Source organism: Centruroides vittatus, unplaced genomic scaffold (assembly GCF_030686945.1).
Source record: "Centruroides vittatus isolate TY-2023 unplaced genomic scaffold, ASM3068694v2 scaffold_418, whole genome shotgun sequence".
Lineage (NCBI taxonomy): Eukaryota > Metazoa > Arthropoda > Arachnida > Scorpiones > Buthidae > Centruroides > Centruroides vittatus.
This window is the reverse complement of record NW_027122707.1, coordinates 206,908-227,659: the sequence shown is the minus strand read 5'-3', so window position 1 is coordinate 227,659 and position 20,752 is coordinate 206,908. Positions and strand designations below refer to the sequence as shown.

The following is a 20,752-nucleotide window of genomic DNA, read 5'->3' as shown; positions in this document are numbered from 1 at the left end:
ACTGATCAATTGTTTTCCTGGAAAGTAAATATTGTCTGGTGTAAAAATAAATATAGAGGAATATATTGATAAAATTTCTTAAAGTGTAGCCCATAAAATATTATCACATAATAGAATAGAAAATTGTTATCAAAAAGCTTATATTCACATATTAATTGGTTTAATATGTAATTGTAAGTTTTTTATCACCGTTTTCTATGAAACTATGTCAATCTGACAATAATTTAGGCTAATAATTGAACAATGCAATCGGATTCTTATTGGTCTATAATATTGTTAATTAATGCAGCACTGTCGTCTTAACTTTAATAATTATAAATAATTTTGTAGAATAATTACGAAGTTAAGTTTTATTTGGTTGACTGGCTTAAAAGGCCCTGGTCGCATATATAATCCTAATTTGGCGCAGCGAATATCTACATTGCCAAATGTATGCGCCTTCGTCATACTCAACTCCAGAATGTAAAAGAATAAATTTATTTTTTTTAAATTATAAAATTTAACACGAATTAATAATTTAACTGTATATGACTCTATGAAATTACCCTCCGAGATTTTTGCCAATTTCGAATTTTTCGACCCAAAAAAAATCAAAAAAAATTCCTACAATGAGTTGCTTAATTTCTTGTGTGTTACTTTAAAAAAACATTTAATTTGTGTCTTTTATGAGATTTTGTTATAAAAAACGTTTTGATATTACTAATTATTATAAGATGAGAAAAACCTTAATTGTGGGAGTAGTAATTGATTTTATAAAACAAATCGTAAATGCTAATAACAAGTAAACCTAATATTCGTTAAGTTCGATCTTTCTGGAGATATTTCACGTGATGGTCCACTATATTATAACTATAGCAAATAAAGGGAAACAAACAGTGAATTTTAGTAGGATATGATCCAATCCTGCCAGTGAAAATAGAAATGAACAAGGCGATAATCGGATCTTGGAAATATCTGGACGACCAAAAGAATAAATTGTATCTATAAAAGACATTCGATGAAACTCACATATACATTTTTTTAAAATTTGACAAGCGTATAATATTTTCTCAGATTTGCATGAACAAGTTTGAAAGAATTCCCCACAAAATATAATAAAAGCTGATTAGATTGGTTTCAGATAACAACGAATACAAAATTCATCTGCTCTATTATCAGACAATTCTAAAGTTATATGTTCTAACGGAATATCTTCTAATAGAATTCTAAGGCTCTAACTATTATATTCAAACTAACTCAACTTAAGCCTTCCACGTCCAGATGTGACACCAAAGAAAAACTTACTGCGTAACCTTAAATGTAGTTGTCTTGTTTTTGTTGTATAAGTTCAATTTATATGTAAATCCTTTAATGCATATTATGTAAGTATAAATACATGAAACACTTTCCTCTTTAATGCGTCAGATTACAAAGGTTCTATGGCATTAATATCAAAACCCAATTATGAAAATACTATTATATATTCACGTCATTACCTTATTGCATACAATACCATGGCATACACAATAGCACAATTTTTATTTTCGTATCTTTCCACCATCGTTTTTCGGGTAGTCCGAGGTGTCCTGATAATCTAAGATGCAAAATTTTCTCAATTTAGGTCACAAATTTAAGAGTATATGTTTATATATTGAGAGAAACCATTTAAATAATTAAAACTTTATATATACATTTCGGACTATTTTAACCAATCAAGTTGAATAACTCGAAAAATAGACGGGTCCTATAATGAAACACTCATTAAATCAAAAGGTGTCACAAGATGAGTCTGAAATTAGTTAAAATGGAGTACCATTACTTTCATAAATGGGAATTCCATTTTGCTAATAATAAATTATACTGTATTATATTATAATATATTAATATGGATGTTATGAATGTATTATACATGTGTACACTACTAATGGATATGCAGTTACGTAACAAAATTTTCATATTCCCTGTGAAGATTTTATTATTGTTATTATTGAACAATAAAAATAAAAAACAAATACAACAAGTGTGATCGGTTAATTTTTACGTTTTATCAAACTCGGCCACCATTGCGAAGAATTAAAAATTGTTAAATTAAATATAATGCTGTCATTATTTTCGATACACCGCTTCAGAACCCCTTTCCCGAAAGACCATGTACCTGTTTACCCATTACAGCTGAATTGTTACGGCACACTTAAGGAATTGTATAATTATAAATTATATACAGTATAAGTAAGTATTGGCTAATGTCATAAGCATTTATTAATTACCAAATTTAATAATTCAGCGTAGAACCCTCAAAATTGCCATATTTATTTTTAAAAATCATATATTAAAATAGTGCTAAAACAACGGACAAAAATGAAATACTTTGTTAATTGTCGTCTTTTAAAAAATTGCACAATCTATCAGAAAATGTTATAAAGTAATTTATACTCGAAGCGATATGAGTTTATTTTCATTATATGAATTTATACAATAGAAGGTTTGAAGGACAATGCCGTTTCCGAATTAATATATCTAAATTGATCCTTTTCCAGTTCACAATTAATTGATATTTTAAGAGAAGAGACTGTTATCTCACTTTATTTAATACCGTATTTTATGCTATTTCATTCGTCAATACGCGTTACTGTTTCTATATTCTTCGCTGTTGACTTGTTGTAAAAGACTTTATTACAAATTGCCTCGGCACCGCAGTGCATTACCGAGGTGAGGTACAGAGAATATTTACATTTTAACATTTTTACTATATACAATATAAACACAAAGATAGTCGTCTATAAAAGCTCGCGTGTAGGTTACAACCGCAGAAATGACATTGAAAGTATCAGACCATATATCCCATAGATTACGGAATAAGGTTTAAAATATACAGTCATCCCTCAGTTATCGCGGTTAATAGGGACCAGAACCGGCCGCGATAAGTGAAAAACCGCGAAGTAGTGTCACCCTCTCATTTTTAATGCGATCGTTGCGGGCAGCTTCGGATAGAGCTGGGTAGCTGCAGGAGGCGGCGTAGAGGCAGCAGAAGGAGTTTCTGCAGAACGTTTTCGGGCGTCACAAGCACTATTTTCAAGGGCGTCAAGCACTATTTTGAACAAAAAGACACAAGAGAACAACAAAAATTAGCACACCTCGAGAGTAAGCATCACTCAAACATTGATTTGAATAACCGCGGTCGTCTAGGCCAATCAGCTAACGAGATTCGTCTAGGAAGAAACGTCTAGGCCAATCAGCTAACGAGATTCGTCTAGGAAGAAACGTCTAGGCCAATCAGCTTGCGAGATTCCCGAGTCGAGAGGGATATCAAATGGCGGGATGCTAGCCAGCCAATCAGAGACGTGGATTTTGAATTGTGTGGGCACTCCCTGCCTTCTGCTAGCGTGCGAGCAACTTTCGCGCCATAATTCCTCAATTTTGATTTTTTGATGAATATTTTTGAACAATCCGCGATATACTGAGGCCGCGATAAATGAAACGCGAAGTAGCGAGGGATTACTGTATACACTTTAGAAATACAAATCAACAAAGTTATTCGCTTTTGAATACAATACAGTTTAATATTTGAGAGCATATGCTTGTCAGACCAAAGTATATAAATAAACATAGCCAATATGTTGTTTAACAACAAAGTTGCTCACATTAAGAATATAGCATCAGAACAGAGTAATTCGCTTGGAGATTACAGTAACAAAACAACACTATCCATTATATTCCTATCTGACCATCGTTCTTTTAAAATACATATTAACAAGATTGCTAAAAGCTTGATTTATGTTGTTATCATTGATAAGTACATTTAAATTGCATGGCCAGTTGGTATGAGCAGGCAACATGGTAATAATGTGATGACGCATGTCCTCGAGCATGGGGCACCAAAATAGGTAGTGCTCCACACCATCAGGGACATCGAACAAAAAGCAGTTCTGGTTTGAAGACTTGTTAAATCTGTAAAGGTAGTTCTGGAACCTTCCATGCGCCGTGTAGAACTGGGTGACATTATGTTGGATGAGATGTCCAGCAGTAGTAGAAACTTTGGGAAAGAAGTTTCTTGTTATTTTATTCTGAGTGTCCCAGATCTGCTGCCACTTGATAAGCGCACTTTCTTTGAGTCGACTAATTATGAAGCTTTGAGGAATTGCAGTGTAGCTTGGATTACAATTCATATTTGAAGCACACCGAGCCAGCTCGTCTGCTCGCTCATTCCCGCAGACTCCAATGTGTCCTCTTACCCAAACGATTGCAAAGCTGTTGACATTCTTTGATATTTCTTTGAGGATTTGATTTACAATTGGGTGGCGCCAATTGTAGTTACATATGGATTGCGCAGAGGAATTGGAGTAAGTAAAGAGATTAATTTTAATACCAACAAAGTTATCATTGCACCATCTTACGGCTGAGAGGATACCCCAAAGTTCCGCTTGGAACACGGAACAGAATCTTCCCAACTTATATGAGGAGTGGTGAACTTCATTATTATCCTGATAGACAACGAAGGCGCTGCCTACCTGCTCCCCATCCTTCAATCCATCCGAGAAAATGGCCAGAGTTTGGTCTGCCCAGGGGTGACTGGCAATAAAGGGCCAGTTCTCTGGTGCTTCACTATACTTGCAGTGTAGAGTTTGCTCTATATTGTTATAGTTCTCATTGTTTATGAGGACATCCAAGCCATGTCTCATTTTCCATCGTTGCGAAACCATCTCGAGTTCCTGTGCAATTGGCAGTTTGCCTGCGATGACCTGCAGGGCTGCCGTGGAGGTTGTCGAGTACGCCCTACAAATCCTAAGGAGTGCTCTCCGCTGGGCGCTCTGTAGCTTCCGATGAATATGTACCTGGTTCTGGCCCTCGACCCAGACCGGGGCTGCGTATGAGATCATAGGAAGGAACACAGAATCATAGATCACACTCATAATTTGGGGAGAGAGCCCCCATTTCGTTTTCGCTACCTTTGTCATTTTATTGAATAGCAGATTAGTTTTATTACAAATGTTCTTGACATGAGGAAGCCAACTAAGCTTGTGGTGTAGCGAGATTCCCAAGTATTTTAATGTTGGTACCACCTTAACACTGGTGCCGCCCATTTTAATGGTCGGTACCCTTTTGTATAGATGTCGTGCCCTTGGTCTGGTAAAAATTATCCCTTTTGTCTTGCTTGGATTAAACTCAAGCTTGTTCCTCCTTCCCCAATTGAGGACCTTCTCCAGAATTCTGTTGGCCTTGTGTTCAAGTTCGGCCCTTCAATGTGCTGTTACCAGTATCATCGCGTCGTCGGCATAGGCCCCTGTCCAGACACCTCCAAAATTTTCATTTACAAAGCCATTGAACAACAAGTTCCACAATAGCGGGCCCAGCACGGAGCCCTGCGGGCACCCACGTGTGATATGCCGAGTATGGGAACGTGAGCCCACTTGTAGTGTGACGGTACGATCATGCAAGTAGTTCCTTATCATGTTGAATATATAATTTGGACACTGGCTCTTTTTAAGACACATCAATATCATAGGCCACCAGGCCGAGTTAAATGCGCCTGCTATATCCAGACTGAGCCCCATAATGTATGGGTGGGTGTTTTGCAGGGCTTTAATTTTATTAACCAGTGAGAAAATGGAATCCGTTGTACATGTCCCAGACCTAAATCCAAATTGCTGTACGTTTAAGTATTCCTCCTTCTCCAAATGCCAAACCATTCCATGCTTCATTATTAGCCTTTCTAATGTTTTACCCAAAATGGGAAGTAGGGAGATATTCCGGTAATCTCCCGGAGAAGTGATATGGGCATCTTTGGTCTTGGGAATAAGTACCATCCTCGCTTTTTTCCAATCGGCAGGAAATATACAGAACTTTAGGCAGAAGTTGTATAGTGTTAGTAGGAGATTCGGACGGTTTTCCCAAATTTTCCGAACAATGACCGCAGTCATCCCATCCAGACCCGGAGCCTTACGTGTTGCCAGCCTATTGACAGCTGCCTCAATTTCCATAACGGTAAAAGAATGCGGGCTGTTATAATGCAATGGAGCACTAGTCTGCTCCCTAATGGAGTGCTGGAAAGAATCATCGTCCGATTCGTTATCGTCCGGGCATAGGGTCCCCATTATAAGATTGATCGTGTCCTCCATATTTTTCACACCACCATCAGACGAGCAGATACTAGTGAGGCAGGAGGGAGTCTTAAGTTTAGATGCGCAGCATTTGTAAACAAAACCCCATGGGTCTGTAGAAGCGGAGGAGCAGTATTCCTTCCATGATTTAACCTTAGCATCCTTTATAGCCTCCTTATAGTTGGCCTGATAGCTCTGATACCGTAACTTTAGAGAATCCCTGTCATTGTTCTTGCAGCGTTGGTAAGCCTTCCTGTTTTAATTGTTTATTTTCCTCATGTTATTTAGATTTTTGTTTCACCAAGGTACCCCTTGTTTCCGTGGTCTGTCAGTAGGGAAGCACTCATCACAGACTTGCGAGATCATTAGGATCTGTGTGTCAATGTAGTCCACAGCCTCACTCCTATTATTAACCCCTTATAACTTCCCCCTGCTTAACCTATCGTTACAAATATACTATACGAACCCCTTGACGAAGTGCTTTCCAATGATGTATCGCATTTGTGCCTATAACCAAAGGAACCGCCAAAAACGTAAACCAAAGCTGGAGCCCAGACAAGCACAACCAACCTTATCCGATCTCTATATTCTTCCTCTGTTGACTTGTTGTAATTCTTACGATACCGTTTTCCTTTCGTTACCAAAAATACTTTAAAACAAAATTTTGTATATTTTAATAACCGCCAAGAAGGGGTGTTTCGATGAATAAAACAAAGCATTGGTAAATTTTTGGCTTCGTATCAAACAAAATTTCAGTTATAATTTTCTTACATTTCTAAAATTTTCTTTTAAAATAATGTCACCAACAAAGAGCAAGTGGTGTCATAAGGATGTACAGCGCATCCTGTAAAATAAAAGGAATACGACTGCTATGTGCTCAGTTACTGGAGTGGTTTCTTACCTGACTGCGACCGAAGAATCATGCAGTAACAAAAGAAGAGACTTTTTAAATTCTATTTCTTTCTTTTCAAAAAGTTGTCTGGCCTAACATATATTTATACATTTCGAAATTGATTTGGTCTAGAAACACACTGGTAAACGATTTTCGGTTATCTACTACACAACCGGTCAATCCTGACAACTTATTCTACAGTATATGGCAGACATGGGCAAATGCGGCTCTTGATGAAAGTCTTAATTTTTGTTTTTTTATTATTATTTTTACAATTTTATTTTTATAATCTTGTAAAAATATGTTAACTAAAAAAATTCAATATTTGTTTTATATTATATTTATATTATATAATAAAATCGCTCGCCTTACCATACTATCTGCCACGACAGTACAGATTTGCGGCTCCCCTGCATATTGCAAAACCTTCATTTCGGCTCCCACTGAACTCTTACTTGCGCACCCATGTTATATAACTACGCTACGATATATATAATTATATACTTGCGAGGCTAATTTTTACAGAATAGGCAATTAGATGTGGTTACATATACTCCTGTCGAGTGGAGCGACAAAAAGTTCTATTTAGCTTGCGAGACACGTGCTACATAGAATATCGTCAGAATTAGGTCAGCACGACCTATTGACCTAATTCTGACGCTAAATTCGCAGAGAGAGAGTTTACAGCAATTTACTTATATCTCAATATGGGAGTAAAGAGTCGATAATTATGACGAACGTCGTCTATATGGAAGAGTCATAGGCGTTGAGTGTCTTCTCGGACGGAGTCTTCTCCTTGGACTGGATCGGGTCCGCTTCATGGAGACTCAAATTGCCACAATTTATACGTAACTTCCGGGATAGATCGCCTCTCAGTCGTGATGGCTACGATTGTTCCGGTATGGAAGCTGTGGATGATCCTAGATGTTTTCTACCGTCGTCTTCTCGAACGGGACGGGAGACCAAAATGGACACAAGCTCAAATACAACTTCCTTTTTTGATCACCTCGAGCTTCCGGTGGCTGTCGCTTTTATACGATTGTCGTGGGAAATGAGCAACGTGTTCGTCTATTGTTAACGATGACCGGCATTCTTTGACGATTGTGTCAACTTTCGCATTTGATTGTCTATACAGAAGGTGACATCTGATCCGATACTCTGCAAGGCGTTTTTTTCTCTATCGGGGATGTTTACATGTCGAAAAAACGGTTTAAAAAGCTGTATCACTATTGATTCTTTAACTCAGAGTCAAATTGAACAAGAAAGGCAGAATTGGAGAGATATTTTAGAAAGACTACTTGCAATTGCAAATTTTTAGCATCTCACAGTTTGGCCTTCAGAGATCATAGAGAGAAATTAATATATGACTCACATTCAAGTGAGACTAATGGCAACTTTATAGATTTAGTAAAGTTATTAGCCCGATTTGATGCAATGTTGCGACTTTACCAGTGGCGTGCTGTCATTGGAAGCTGTGGAAGCGCCGCATCCACCTTCCAATGACCTTCCCTTGTATTTTCTAAAATATAAATTTTCATATTTTAACGTACTTTGAATTAATTAAAATTAATATTTTATGATAACTGCATTATGTATCTTATTAAAAAATTCTATACTATATGTGAAAAAAACGATAAGATTGCTATTGTATATTCGAATGTCAGTGGCGGAATGGAAGCGCTTCCGAGACAGCTTTCATGGCAAAAATAACTGAATGGTGTAAAGCAGCCAGAGGGCATTGGCGCATGCGCTTTACAAAGCACCAACCTCCACCCTAGCTAGTGGAAACTACACACGCGTAACGCTTCCAACGATTCTATCCCTTATACCCCGTTCGCACCGAGCATTTCAATCTAGATTGTGACCAAGGTCAGCGACTATGCCTTGGTGCGAACACCCTCGACCGTTTCAATCTCGACTGAAATGACGTTCAATCGCGATTGACTGGAGAGAGTTTTTGAAACTAGATCTAGTCATAAGAGAGATCCCACAATCCCACGCGCGCAAGAAAATACAAGATGGCTACAGAACACGTGTCGGGCTATCGGCAAAAAAATAAAATAGTTGTTGGGAGAGACGATGACATCTGTCTATTATTAGATATATGGCAAAAAAAAGTATTTATTTCTAATCAAAACTTCCATTTTGTGTGTTGGTGTTTGTGACTTACCGAGTAGTTATGCCAGTTTTATCATCGCTTACAATAGCCGGGTTATTTTCAAGCGAGTTACCTGTGCGAACGGCACGACGTTCGACTGGCGACAGTCACAATCCAGATTGTAGGCAAATCGAGATCGAAGTGAGTCGTGGATTGTGTGCGAACGTAGTATTAGCCACTGGCAGGGAGCTATCTGACTAAGTGAATTGTTTAAGATTTAAAAAGTAAAGAGTATTCAATGTTATTTTTAGGTACTTTTTTTGCAAAGTTATATTTAATTACAGTATAATTAAAAGAAAATTATAATTATATTGACAGATTTTGAGACATAAAATCTTTAGAATTTTTATCACTTTTAGATGTTTTTCACAATATTAAAATTATTAAACATTTTTCCAAGCGTGTTTTAATTCTTTAAATTAAGTAAATTTTATGGAAAATTTTTTGATTTATCTAAATTACGTAGCGAATCGCAATATTTATATTCGTGTGCGGACTATATTGACAAGTAACTCTTAAACATAAAACATATTATAATTAATGTCGATCCAGACAAAAACGTACTAAAAGAATTATATGATTTAATATCATTAATTTTTACGGTACCATCTACCAGTGGGTCAGTTGAGCGCAGTTTTTCGACCACGGAGCGAATTCATACATTGGCCAGGAACACCCGGTCAGAGGAAAAATTGTCGTCGCTAGCGTTGCTTTCGATAGAAAAAGAGCTTTCAAGTACGTCGATGGAGTCGACGACCAGCGACTTTTATGATAAAGTAATTAACGACTTGTTTTTCTATCATTGTTTGTATCATATCAATTTGTATTATGTATGCATTATTTGTATTTTAGAACTAAAATACATAAATTGTTTATTTTTGTCATTTCCAGTATTTGTTTAAAACTTTTATGGAAATGTCATGTACCGGACAAGTCTGACTCGTCACGAAAGACGCGAAAAAACGGTTAATTTAGAGAAAAATTCATTAGTTTAAAAAAACATAGGTAAAAGTCGTTTGTAGTCGGACACCCATTGTTTATATCAAACCGCCAGGCAGGAACCGTAAATCGCGGAAGAAAGTCGTCCTATGATCGGTAGAAGATCGAATTCGTCTTCGATTTTGACTTTTCTCACTCTCCAGGTGATTGTCCGGCTGATTGTCCTAAAGCAAACTATTTTGTACATAGTATATGTTTATTTTATGTTAAAATAAATGGTTTTTGTCAATTACTTGTTGTTTTTGTCTCTACAGCCACCACCCATGTACGAATGGACCCTAGACTATTACTGACGCGCAATTAACTGATTGCCCCTAAAAGTCGGCTTCTTACAGAAACACAGCTTCCCTATCATCAAATGCCACGGCACGCCACTGGACTTCACCTAAAACAAGTAACAGACAAGACGATTAATGACCACTATTTCGGAAAAAAATATTCAAAATGAGTTATACAATTAATGGCAAGTCACGTGAAGACTCAAAATGTTGACATAATAGTAAAGAATGACTATTACTCGATTATTCTTGATTGTACTCGTGACGTTTCTCGCGTTGAGCAACTATTATAAGATTTTTTAATACAAATACAGCTGACATTGAAGAACATTTTATTGGCTTCTTAGCCGTCGAAAAAACCACAGCTGAGAGTTTGACTAATTATGTAATCAAAGAGCTAGAATAGCTGGGTATATTGCAAAACTGCAAATGCCAAGGATATGATAATGGAGCCAATATGCGTGGAGTAAACAGTGATGTCCAGAAACGTATACTTGAAATTAATCCATTTGCTTACTTTTTACCTTGTGGGAGTCACAGCTGGAATCTCATTCTAGGAGATGCAGCATTGTCTTGTGTTCAAGCGGAATTTTTTTTTTTTTTTTTGGTTTTCTACAAAGGCTCTACACTCTGTTTGCCGGCTGGAGTCAGAGGTGGGCGACTTTAAAAGCACATGCAAAATCCTTATCGCTAAAACCACTTTCCGGAACTAGGTGGGAAGGCAAGGAATCGGTTTAAGTCTTTAAATACCAACTAAGCGATATATGTGATGCTCTGAAAGGATTTAGCAGAAAATACAACAGATTGTCAGTTGGTTAGTGAATGCCATTCTATAGAAAAGGAAATAACTACCTACGAATTTGTAGTTGCTCTCGTCGTAAGGTATGGAATTCTTACAAAAATAAATGTTGTAAGTAAAATATGGCGGAGCGAAAAAATGCACCTAGATGTCACATACAGTGCATATCGTACTGAAACACCCTGTATATCTACCTACGTAAAAAACAACGTAATTATTTAACGGGCCAAAAAACTCACATCCAAAGAAATTAAAACGAGCAATTATTAACAATATTTATTAATTCAAATTAGCTACAAATAAAGACAGATTTGAAATTTATTTTATTACTTTAATGATAATGGTAAAAATAGTAATAATATTGTTAATACCTATACTAAAGAAAAGAAGCTACCGTATGACAGTACCAAATAATCAAGCTAAACGAATGTGTTTTTCTGTGAGTCGTATCATAACTGCATGCATACTGTCGCGTTTGCGTATTACGTTCAGGCGTTGCATTCGGTTACAAGTATAACACATAAAGTAAAGACATCGCAACGATCGACGAAAATTGGCTTCGCGATCGACTTGTTGGCCACCTCTTGAGCAATGGTCGGCAACCGGTGGTCCGCGGACCATCAATAGTCTGCGAGAAAATTTGGGTAATCCGTGGAGAAATTTCCACATTGATCACCCGAAGGTTACGCGAAGGATTACAAAAGAAATACAAAATGCTTAGTTGCTTTTTTCAATCACTGGAGGTTTTCATTTGAATGTAAAACCAAATACGAAGTAATTATTATCAATAAATAATGAACAATGAACAATATTGTGAGCGCAATTGTCGTCCTTCGTGAAAAAGCGCTAAGAATCCATTTCAAACAAGCAGCAATGAACTTTAGGCTTGCATTAATTTGTTATAATTAAAAATGCGAGTGTCACATTAATATAGTAAAATTGAACTTTTATGATCATTATTCTACAGAATTTGTATCATTAAAAAAAAATTCATTAATGTGGTCCGCGGAATTCAAAATTGTCAGTTTAGTGGTCCGTAAGGTGGGAAAAGTTGCGGACCGCTGCTCTAGTGTATATGCACCTACAAAACAGGAACCGCCCTGTGTATCCAAACTGAGAAAGTTGATCGACGTTAATGCCTTCAATCAATGGAGAGAAAAAAAGTGATTCCAGGTATCTAAAAATCTGGCCTAATCCAACGGATCACGCTTTTATTTTACATCAGGTTAATGAGAATATGTATACAAAACAAACGTAATATGAATTATCAATTATATTCGGCGCATTCAGTGGAGCGGACAAGTTACATTGAAATTATTCATTTGCGTCCAATTTTTCCAATTCTTTGGTGCGTTACTAATAACACGTGATATTCCCTTAAATTTCTAAATACATAAAAAGCGCTAGCATATACGAAATAATACACATAAGACACAGCTTTGAAACTTCGATATCAGTGAACTTTTACCTCAAACCCGTATTATTAACAACATGCACGAAAAATATTTTTAAAGTTAAGGTTTAACAAGGTCATGGTGTATATTAAAGAAAAACATTTATAATAGTGTACGCGAGATAAAGGCTACGTATTTTACTCGTTTACTTTTCCTTGCAATATACGGTAAAAAATCAGAAAACTTCAATATATTAAATGGGACAATTTCACTAAAGAATAATTGTCGTATCTTAAATACATTTTATGAAATTTCCTTGCGATTTCTTTTTTGATAAGAAACATTTCTCAGTTCTAAAAAGCCAGAATATACAGAGTACAAAGATTTTGCCAGCTGAAAAATTGCATAGAACATTATTAATATCTGTTTTTATTATTTTCATTTTTATAGAGTTATACATTATATATTTAAAAACAATACCTTAAGAGGGAAATTCTTAGTGATGTTGAAACAACCTCCTATAGTTAGAGCCAATGGGTACTTCCCAAAACGTTTCATGAAGTCCAGGACCTGTATATTTTATTAAATATGTTTGGAAAAGTGTCAAATGTAATATAAATTATAAAGGTTTGCACTAGTACGAACGCAACCTACTTTTAACTTGTATTGTAGAGAAAGATTGCTGACTGCAACAATTCGAATGTCTTGAAAGATATTCTCCATCTAAAATAAATTTAAAAATAATGTTAAAAGACAGAGAAATTAAGAAATCTTAAAAGAGTGTTTCAGTATACCGAAAAAGCGGCATAAGACAGAAGAAATCCATAAATAATACAAACAAAAGTTAAGATAATAACTAAGCCAAAAAATATAGATTTGACAGATTTTTCCATATCTACATAGAGATACATGTAATAGCTAAAACTGGTTCCGAATGTAAGCGCGACATGACTCACAACGAGTAGAATAATTAAACATATTGTTCCGTTGTGATACAATACACTATAAATCATCATGACGGGCCAAGATTTCTTCTAATCGGTCTTGAAGGTTACGCTGATTTCTTCTTAACAATGTGACTTCTGAAGACAGCTGTTGGAATTCCTTTATTATTACAAATACAATTATTGCCAGTAATGTTAAAAACATAGCAATTTCCCCGATAAGGTAATTAACCCATACCGCAAACTCTATGCAACAAATAAAAGGTTCAGCTACAAACTTTTCTTCTTTAGCCCAAGCGGGATACAATATAAAAGAATTCAGTATTGCTGTCGAAAAAAACAATACAATTACTACTAGAGATACCAAGAATGATAAATTATTAATTGCATGGAATGCCTTTTCATTTTGAAAAATTGGATGTCTCAATTTTACATTCATGTTAAACTTGTTAGATTTAAAGAACGTGACAGTCATTGACATGATGAATGATATAATTACGCCTGTAATTTTAATTTCGGTTATTGCGATACTGATCTCAGAAAATACAGATTCACAAGGGCATTTAAAAATATGAGTTGGTATAAGCTCTAATGTCGCCAATATAAAGTGTTCCCATGAGACTATTTCGATAATTTGAATGTAGACTTTTTTTACAACTTTTTGGAAATACGTCGATAGTTGTCTGTCTTGACAGTTACAAGGTACGAATGCTTCGATACCGAAAATTTTCGCAAAATTTAAGCCTGGTTGTATAAGGCAATTGAAGCAGACCTCTTCTCTGTGCATCGAAGACATCTTTAGTAGCCAACTAAAATTCATTAATCGATTTATCGATGGAAAGAAAAACCTCGTGTACGAATTATTGATCAATTTTGCTTTTAACATTCCACTATTCGATTCACTTACATAACTAAATTTATTTCCCATTACGCTTCACAGCCAAGAATGTTAATGAACATGATGAAATTATGACATGATTTTGAACATCATGAATAATGTTTCGTGATAAATTTCAGTATATCTTAATGGAATTTTATCGTTGATTTGTGTTGTATAAAAGATTGCATAAAACATTATTAACGCAAGAATGCCAAGTTCGGCGAGTCGAACAGTTCCAGAAATGGTAAAGCTAAACTTTATCTGAACTTAATCTAATGTTGTGACCATACGATTAAATCAAGATCTTGCAACAGAAGGAATCGTGCAATGGTTCCTAGAAGTATGAACGTTCATTTCTAAAGTATTCCAAAATAGACGAACGACAAACAAATGACATTATACAAGCATTGAAGATCGAAGTGACGCAAGTATGTGGCACAAATGGATTAGTTGAATTTAACAATGATACACATGTAAACGTGTCTGAACACACTGTCTAACGAACACTATAGAGTGCATGCACCTATATAACCTATACACCTATACACCGTCCTGTGTATCCATACTGAGAAAGTTTATCGACGTTAATGCCTTCAATGAATGGAGAGAAAAAAATGATTATAGATATGTAAAAATCTGACTTAATCAATGGATCACACTTTCCTTTTACATCAGGTTAATTGTAGTGTGTTTACAGAAGAAATGCGGTATGAACTATGAATTCTATTCGCGCATTGAAGCCTCTGAAAGTCTTGTGGCATAGAGCTGTAGAGACCATCTCTACAGCGATAGTGTTTTGAATTTTTTTGTTTATGATTTTTTCCTCACTGTGAAAGAAGAAGGCATATTCAGTGGCGGGGCCGAGTGAAATTCAAATTATTAACTTTCGTCCAATTTTTAACAAATTGTTTGATGCGAAACTGAAAAACACTGTGATATGCACATGCAATTTCTAAATACATTAAAAGCGTTAGCATAAAGAAACTAATAGAGGTGAGACACAGCTTTGAAACTTCAATATCAGTGATCTTATATCTCAAACCCGTATTATTCAAAACATTTACGAAAAGTCTTTTTGAAGTTAAAGTATACACAGGATTATGGTGTATATCAAAGAAAAAAGTTCATAAGAGTGTAAGCGAGATAAATAGCTATGTATTTTACTCGTTTACTTTTCCTTGCAATATACGGTAAAAAATCAGAAAACTTACAATATATTAAATGGGATAATTTCAGTAAAGAATAATTGTCAGCTTTTAAATACATTTTATGAAATTTCGTTGCGATTTGTTTTTTGATAAGAAACGTTTCTCAGTTTTAAAAAGCCAGAAAATACAGAGTACAAAGATTTAGCCAGCTGCAACAATTCCATAAAACATTATTAGTATCTGTTTTTATTATTTCCATTATTATAAAGTTTTGCGTTATATATATGAAAACAATACCTTAAGAGGAAAATTCTTAGTGATGTTGAAACAACCTCCTACAGTTAGAGCCAATGGGTACTTCCAAAACGTTTCATGAAGTCCAGGACCTGTATATTTTATTAAATATGTTTGGAAAAGTGGCAAATGTTATGTCAATTATAAAGTTTTGCACTAGTATGAACGCAACCTACTTTTAACTTGTATTGTAGAGAAAGATTGCTGACTGCAACACTTCGAATGTCTTGAAAGATATTCTCCATCTAAAATAAGTTGGATAATAATGTTAAAAGACAGAGAAAATAATAAGTCTTAAAAGGGTATTTCGCATACCGAAAAAGCGGCATAAGTCGAAAGAAATCCATAAATAATACAAACAAAAGTTAAGATAATAACTAAGCCAAATGATATAGCTTATATTTCATAGATTTCTGTATATCTGCATACAGATACAAGTATGGGATTAGCCGGGGGCTAAAGAGGGTGCTCTATTAACCACTTAATCGGCATGGGTTGTTGGAACCCGACCTCGGTGTCGTCGGATAGCTAGGAGCGATATTTCGAATTGGGAGGTAACAAGTACGTCGATAGGTGTCCGTTTGCCGAAAAAGACAGGTTGACAGGTTAACATAACAAAAATAAAAGCTTATTATATAACAAACACGGGCAAATGCGGCTCCGAGAGCCGCATACGGTTCTTTTTAAATTACATGCGGCTCTTGCTGAAAGTGTTAATTTTTCTTTTTCTTATTTGTACTATATATGTTAGTACACGAAAAATTAATCGCCACTCTTTTCTGACGTACGGAGGCTAGAAACTTTACAGTACTCTAAAACAAACCCGAATAAAATTAAAAATTAAAAATTGTAAGGCAAACAAGTAAATCTTGAGAGAGAAAAAAATTTTTTTATTATTCATATTAATTTACCCCAAATGCATTTCGCCGTAAACGGCCTCCTCAGTAGGGCTTTTTTCCAAAGAAACTTTGATGCAAGTCATCCAACAGCAACAGAAACATCATCCACACAGTGAATAATGTTCTCGGAGTTGTTTCTTCACGTATATGGCATCTGAAGAACTGCACATCCTTCACGTAATGTTAATTTTTCTTTTTTATTATTATTTTATTTTATAATTTTGTGAAAAATATGTTTATTAAAAAAATTCAATATTTGTTTTATATTATATAATAAAATCGCTTGCTTTACCATACTATCTCCCACGACAGTACAGAACTGCGGCTCGCATGCATTTTGCAAAACCTACAGTTCGGCTCACACTGAACTCTTGCTTGCCCACCCCTGGTATATGGACTTTCTTCCAATTTGAAAACTTTTAGAAAATAATCAGTTTATTAAACATCATCACTAAATCTAAACACTAACCAAATGCCGAAATTTTATCGGGCTAGTATAAGGCTAATTACTAAATAAATTACGTAAGCAATTTGACTCTAGAGCGAGGCGTTAGGCGCCATCTCGTATTAACATTAATAATTATAATTTTTAATTAATTAATTTAGAACCGCTGGGAGAAAAAATCGGCCCGAAGCGGAACTCGAACCCACAACTCCTGCTTACCGTGCAGATGCGTTGCTAGTTACGCTATCCGGACCTCCAGTGCGATTTCCCCTTCCAGCGTATATAAGCTAACGATAACCATCGACGGTTATTACAATGCCGGCTAGGGACACATCCAGTGCCCACGTCCTCTAAGGCACTCAACCGGCCATCATAAGCCCCGGCAAGGCGTAATATATATTAAACATTATCACTAAACCCGATATACTAAAGCTAAACACCAACCAAATGCCGAAATTCTATCGGGCTAGTTTAGTGATGATGTTTAATATATATTACGCCTTGCCGGGGCTTATGATGACCTGCTGAGTGCCTTAGTAAGTTGCTGAAAGGGTAATTAGTGTAATAGAAATAACGCACCGGAACTGAAAAAACGGCTTAGATGGAGAGATTAAATCCGAGTGGCGAGATGATTTCTACGGCAATCTGGCACCCATTTATTTGTTAAATCTCGGAAATCTGCACGCAAACAGCAGGTTAATTTAATCTATCAGTGTTCATTGGTACTACTCACACTGGAAGTTTGCGTGCTACTCCCTTAATCTCAAATCAATAAAAAAAAAATAATAATAAGTTTGTAGGACTAAACACTGAAATAATCAGCATAGACACAGCCTTAAATTCATGACTGTGTTAGGAAATAGGTCGCAATTTCGGAGTCTAAAGTGCATTAGTCAATTGGTTACCGTATACTCATTAGCTATGCACACATAACATAGATACATGATATTCATATTAATACGTTAAAATTTAATACGGCATGATATATTTCACTTAGAACGTTTTATAAGTAAACGCGTACAGTACAAAAACGATTATTATTATTAAAAATTAACATAATTATGGCAGATTCAATCTGTTTTGCTTTAATTTCAATGCTTTATTCAAAGAATAGGAACGAAATTAAGAATCCTGCATGATCCAACCTATACTGACATAATACAGTATAACATATTGTATTATGACAATATACAGTATATACAGTTTTATACTAATTTTTTATAGGCGATAGGAATGTGCAGTTATATTTGCATAATTAAAAATTCATATTAAAGCCATCGATTTTTATAAACCCGTTTCATTAACGTTTGACGAAGAAAGTATTTTATAAGATTATACTTACATAACATCCATTAAGGTATATAGATCCATTAAGGTCCAACCATTAAGGTATATATCTATATATAGGCTACATAATTCATACAGATAATTTGCATTTATAACACAGAGCCAAACCAACTACTCTACTGTTACTTAGGGACAGTTCTACATCAGTATCGTATCTCTAACTGGAAACAGTTTGATTTCATTTCGTTCCATTACCACCAAAAATACTAGTTTTCGATTTGAAAATATCCCGCCATAACAGATGGCTTCAGAATGACTGACATCATGACAGATGAATTTTGCATTCGTTGTTATCAAAAACCGATATTATCAACATTTATCATATTTGGTGGGGAAGTGTTTCAACCTTGTTCATGCAAATCGGAAAAGATATCGTACGCCTATAAGAATAAAGCAGTTTGAGTACTGAAAAATCACTGTATATATAATGCAGTAAAACCTGTCTGAAACGGAAACCTGCTTAGATAGAAGATTGCCTGTATCCAAGTAATCTTACAGGGAATTAACCAGAGGCTTAATTTCATAAGAATGTCAATAATTTGAGTCTTTCGAGACTCAAATTCTTGAGATTCTTATGAAGGTAATTTTGACTTTTGATGAAATTCGAGCCATTGCTACAGGGTGGCAAAGTGAATATCTGAAAAAGATATAACATTAATTACAAACCTAAGCAATAATAATGTCGATGAGAGTAATATTTTTTATGTAATGAGAAAGAAAGTAGACATGCGCTTATCGACAGTGTAAAATATGCAAAAGATTAGCTTAGATACATAAGTATATATAATGCTCATAATTCAGTCATTTCCATTTGTACGATGAAGTGAAGACTCGTATCAGACACATTTGTCCTAAGGAAAATCTACTGCATTCAACAAAAATTATGGTCTTGTATGATTTCAAAATTATCTTTATCATCAGTCCTTATTTTTTGAAGAAAATCTAGATGTAGGCATATTACATGTTTTGTGACTGCTGGAGATTCAGACACATGATCCAAAATTGCGACATTTCAACACAAAATTGTCTGAACAGAAAAATCATCACTAACTCCCGCTTAAATATTTGTAACAAGACAAAACATAGGAAAATCCCACATAAACCTACCGTTGGCGAGGCACAAATCCACGACAAAGTATTGCTGTGCCCGGGTGCTGTCAACTCGAACAGTAGTTGGGGTAAATTCACTCCGTAATAACAAAAGCTTATCAACTGAAATCAATGATAATCTGTAGTAATTTCCGTAAACATCTAATTTCGTAAAGTTTACAAATACGAAAAAAAACATTTATAATTTATTTATTTTTATATATATGCTCTCCCTTTAAATCAATAGCATCTTGTCCCTGTTCCTGTTTCATTAACGGCACAGACTATTTCTAATTCCTTCCAGGGGAACAAATTTTTTATTGAAATTGCGAATATCCGGTTTGCAACAGAAGTGACGTTTATAGTTAATCGGGGACACTTACGCTTTTTATACGAGATCTTGGCTTTCACGTATCTAACATTTTCCTCGACATTCAGGATGGACAAATAGACGACAGTAAAAATTTATAGGACTACAATTTTTGCAAATTTGCGACAAATTAGAGCAGGATTTGTTAATAATTCTTATTCCGTTGTATGTTAATAAAGTAAATTAAATAATGCTACTTCTTTAATCACTAAAAATATACTATTAATCTTTGGTTATACAAAACGAAAAAGGCGATAATTATGTACGTCCTTGCATACAAAGAACGGAATCACGTCTTAAAGATTTAGATTCGTATAAAAATATATATTCATAATTGAATGAATGAACAACAAATACAAGTTTTTAATTATGATTGTTTAAATAAATTTATTTCCTCCACATACAACACCAGTTTAAAACAGGAGCAAGTACAATAGGTTTTCAAATTTCCGTTAAAAATTTACTCTAAAATAAGCTTAGACAAGAATTAATTGTCACTAAAATCTATATAAAATTACACAAAATTATTTGTACATTTCTATATTAAAAAGATGATATACAAAATTTAATATTTCATAGAATAAAATGGCGTCAGGAATAGTATTTAAAATATTGTTAAACATTAACATCATAAAATTTCAAAAATCAGCCATGTAATATTTTATAGTTCTTCCACGTATAAAATCAGAGGAAATAAGTCTTTCGTTTCACACTTGAAATGACACTAGATGATGGTAAA

General features: G+C 34.9%; 1 protein-coding gene across 1 annotated transcript; it reads right to left on the bottom strand.

Annotated features, from left to right (window-relative positions):
• Nucleotides 1-3,695: 3,695 nt before the first annotated feature.
• On the bottom strand, nucleotides 3,696-5,060 carry LOC136988944 (uncharacterized). Its single transcript, XM_067286962.1, has one exon. It carries the CDS (start codon nucleotides 5,058-5,060, stop codon nucleotides 3,696-3,698), a length of 1,365 nt encoding a protein of 454 aa, XP_067143063.1.
• Nucleotides 5,061-20,752: the final 15,692 nt, after the last annotated feature.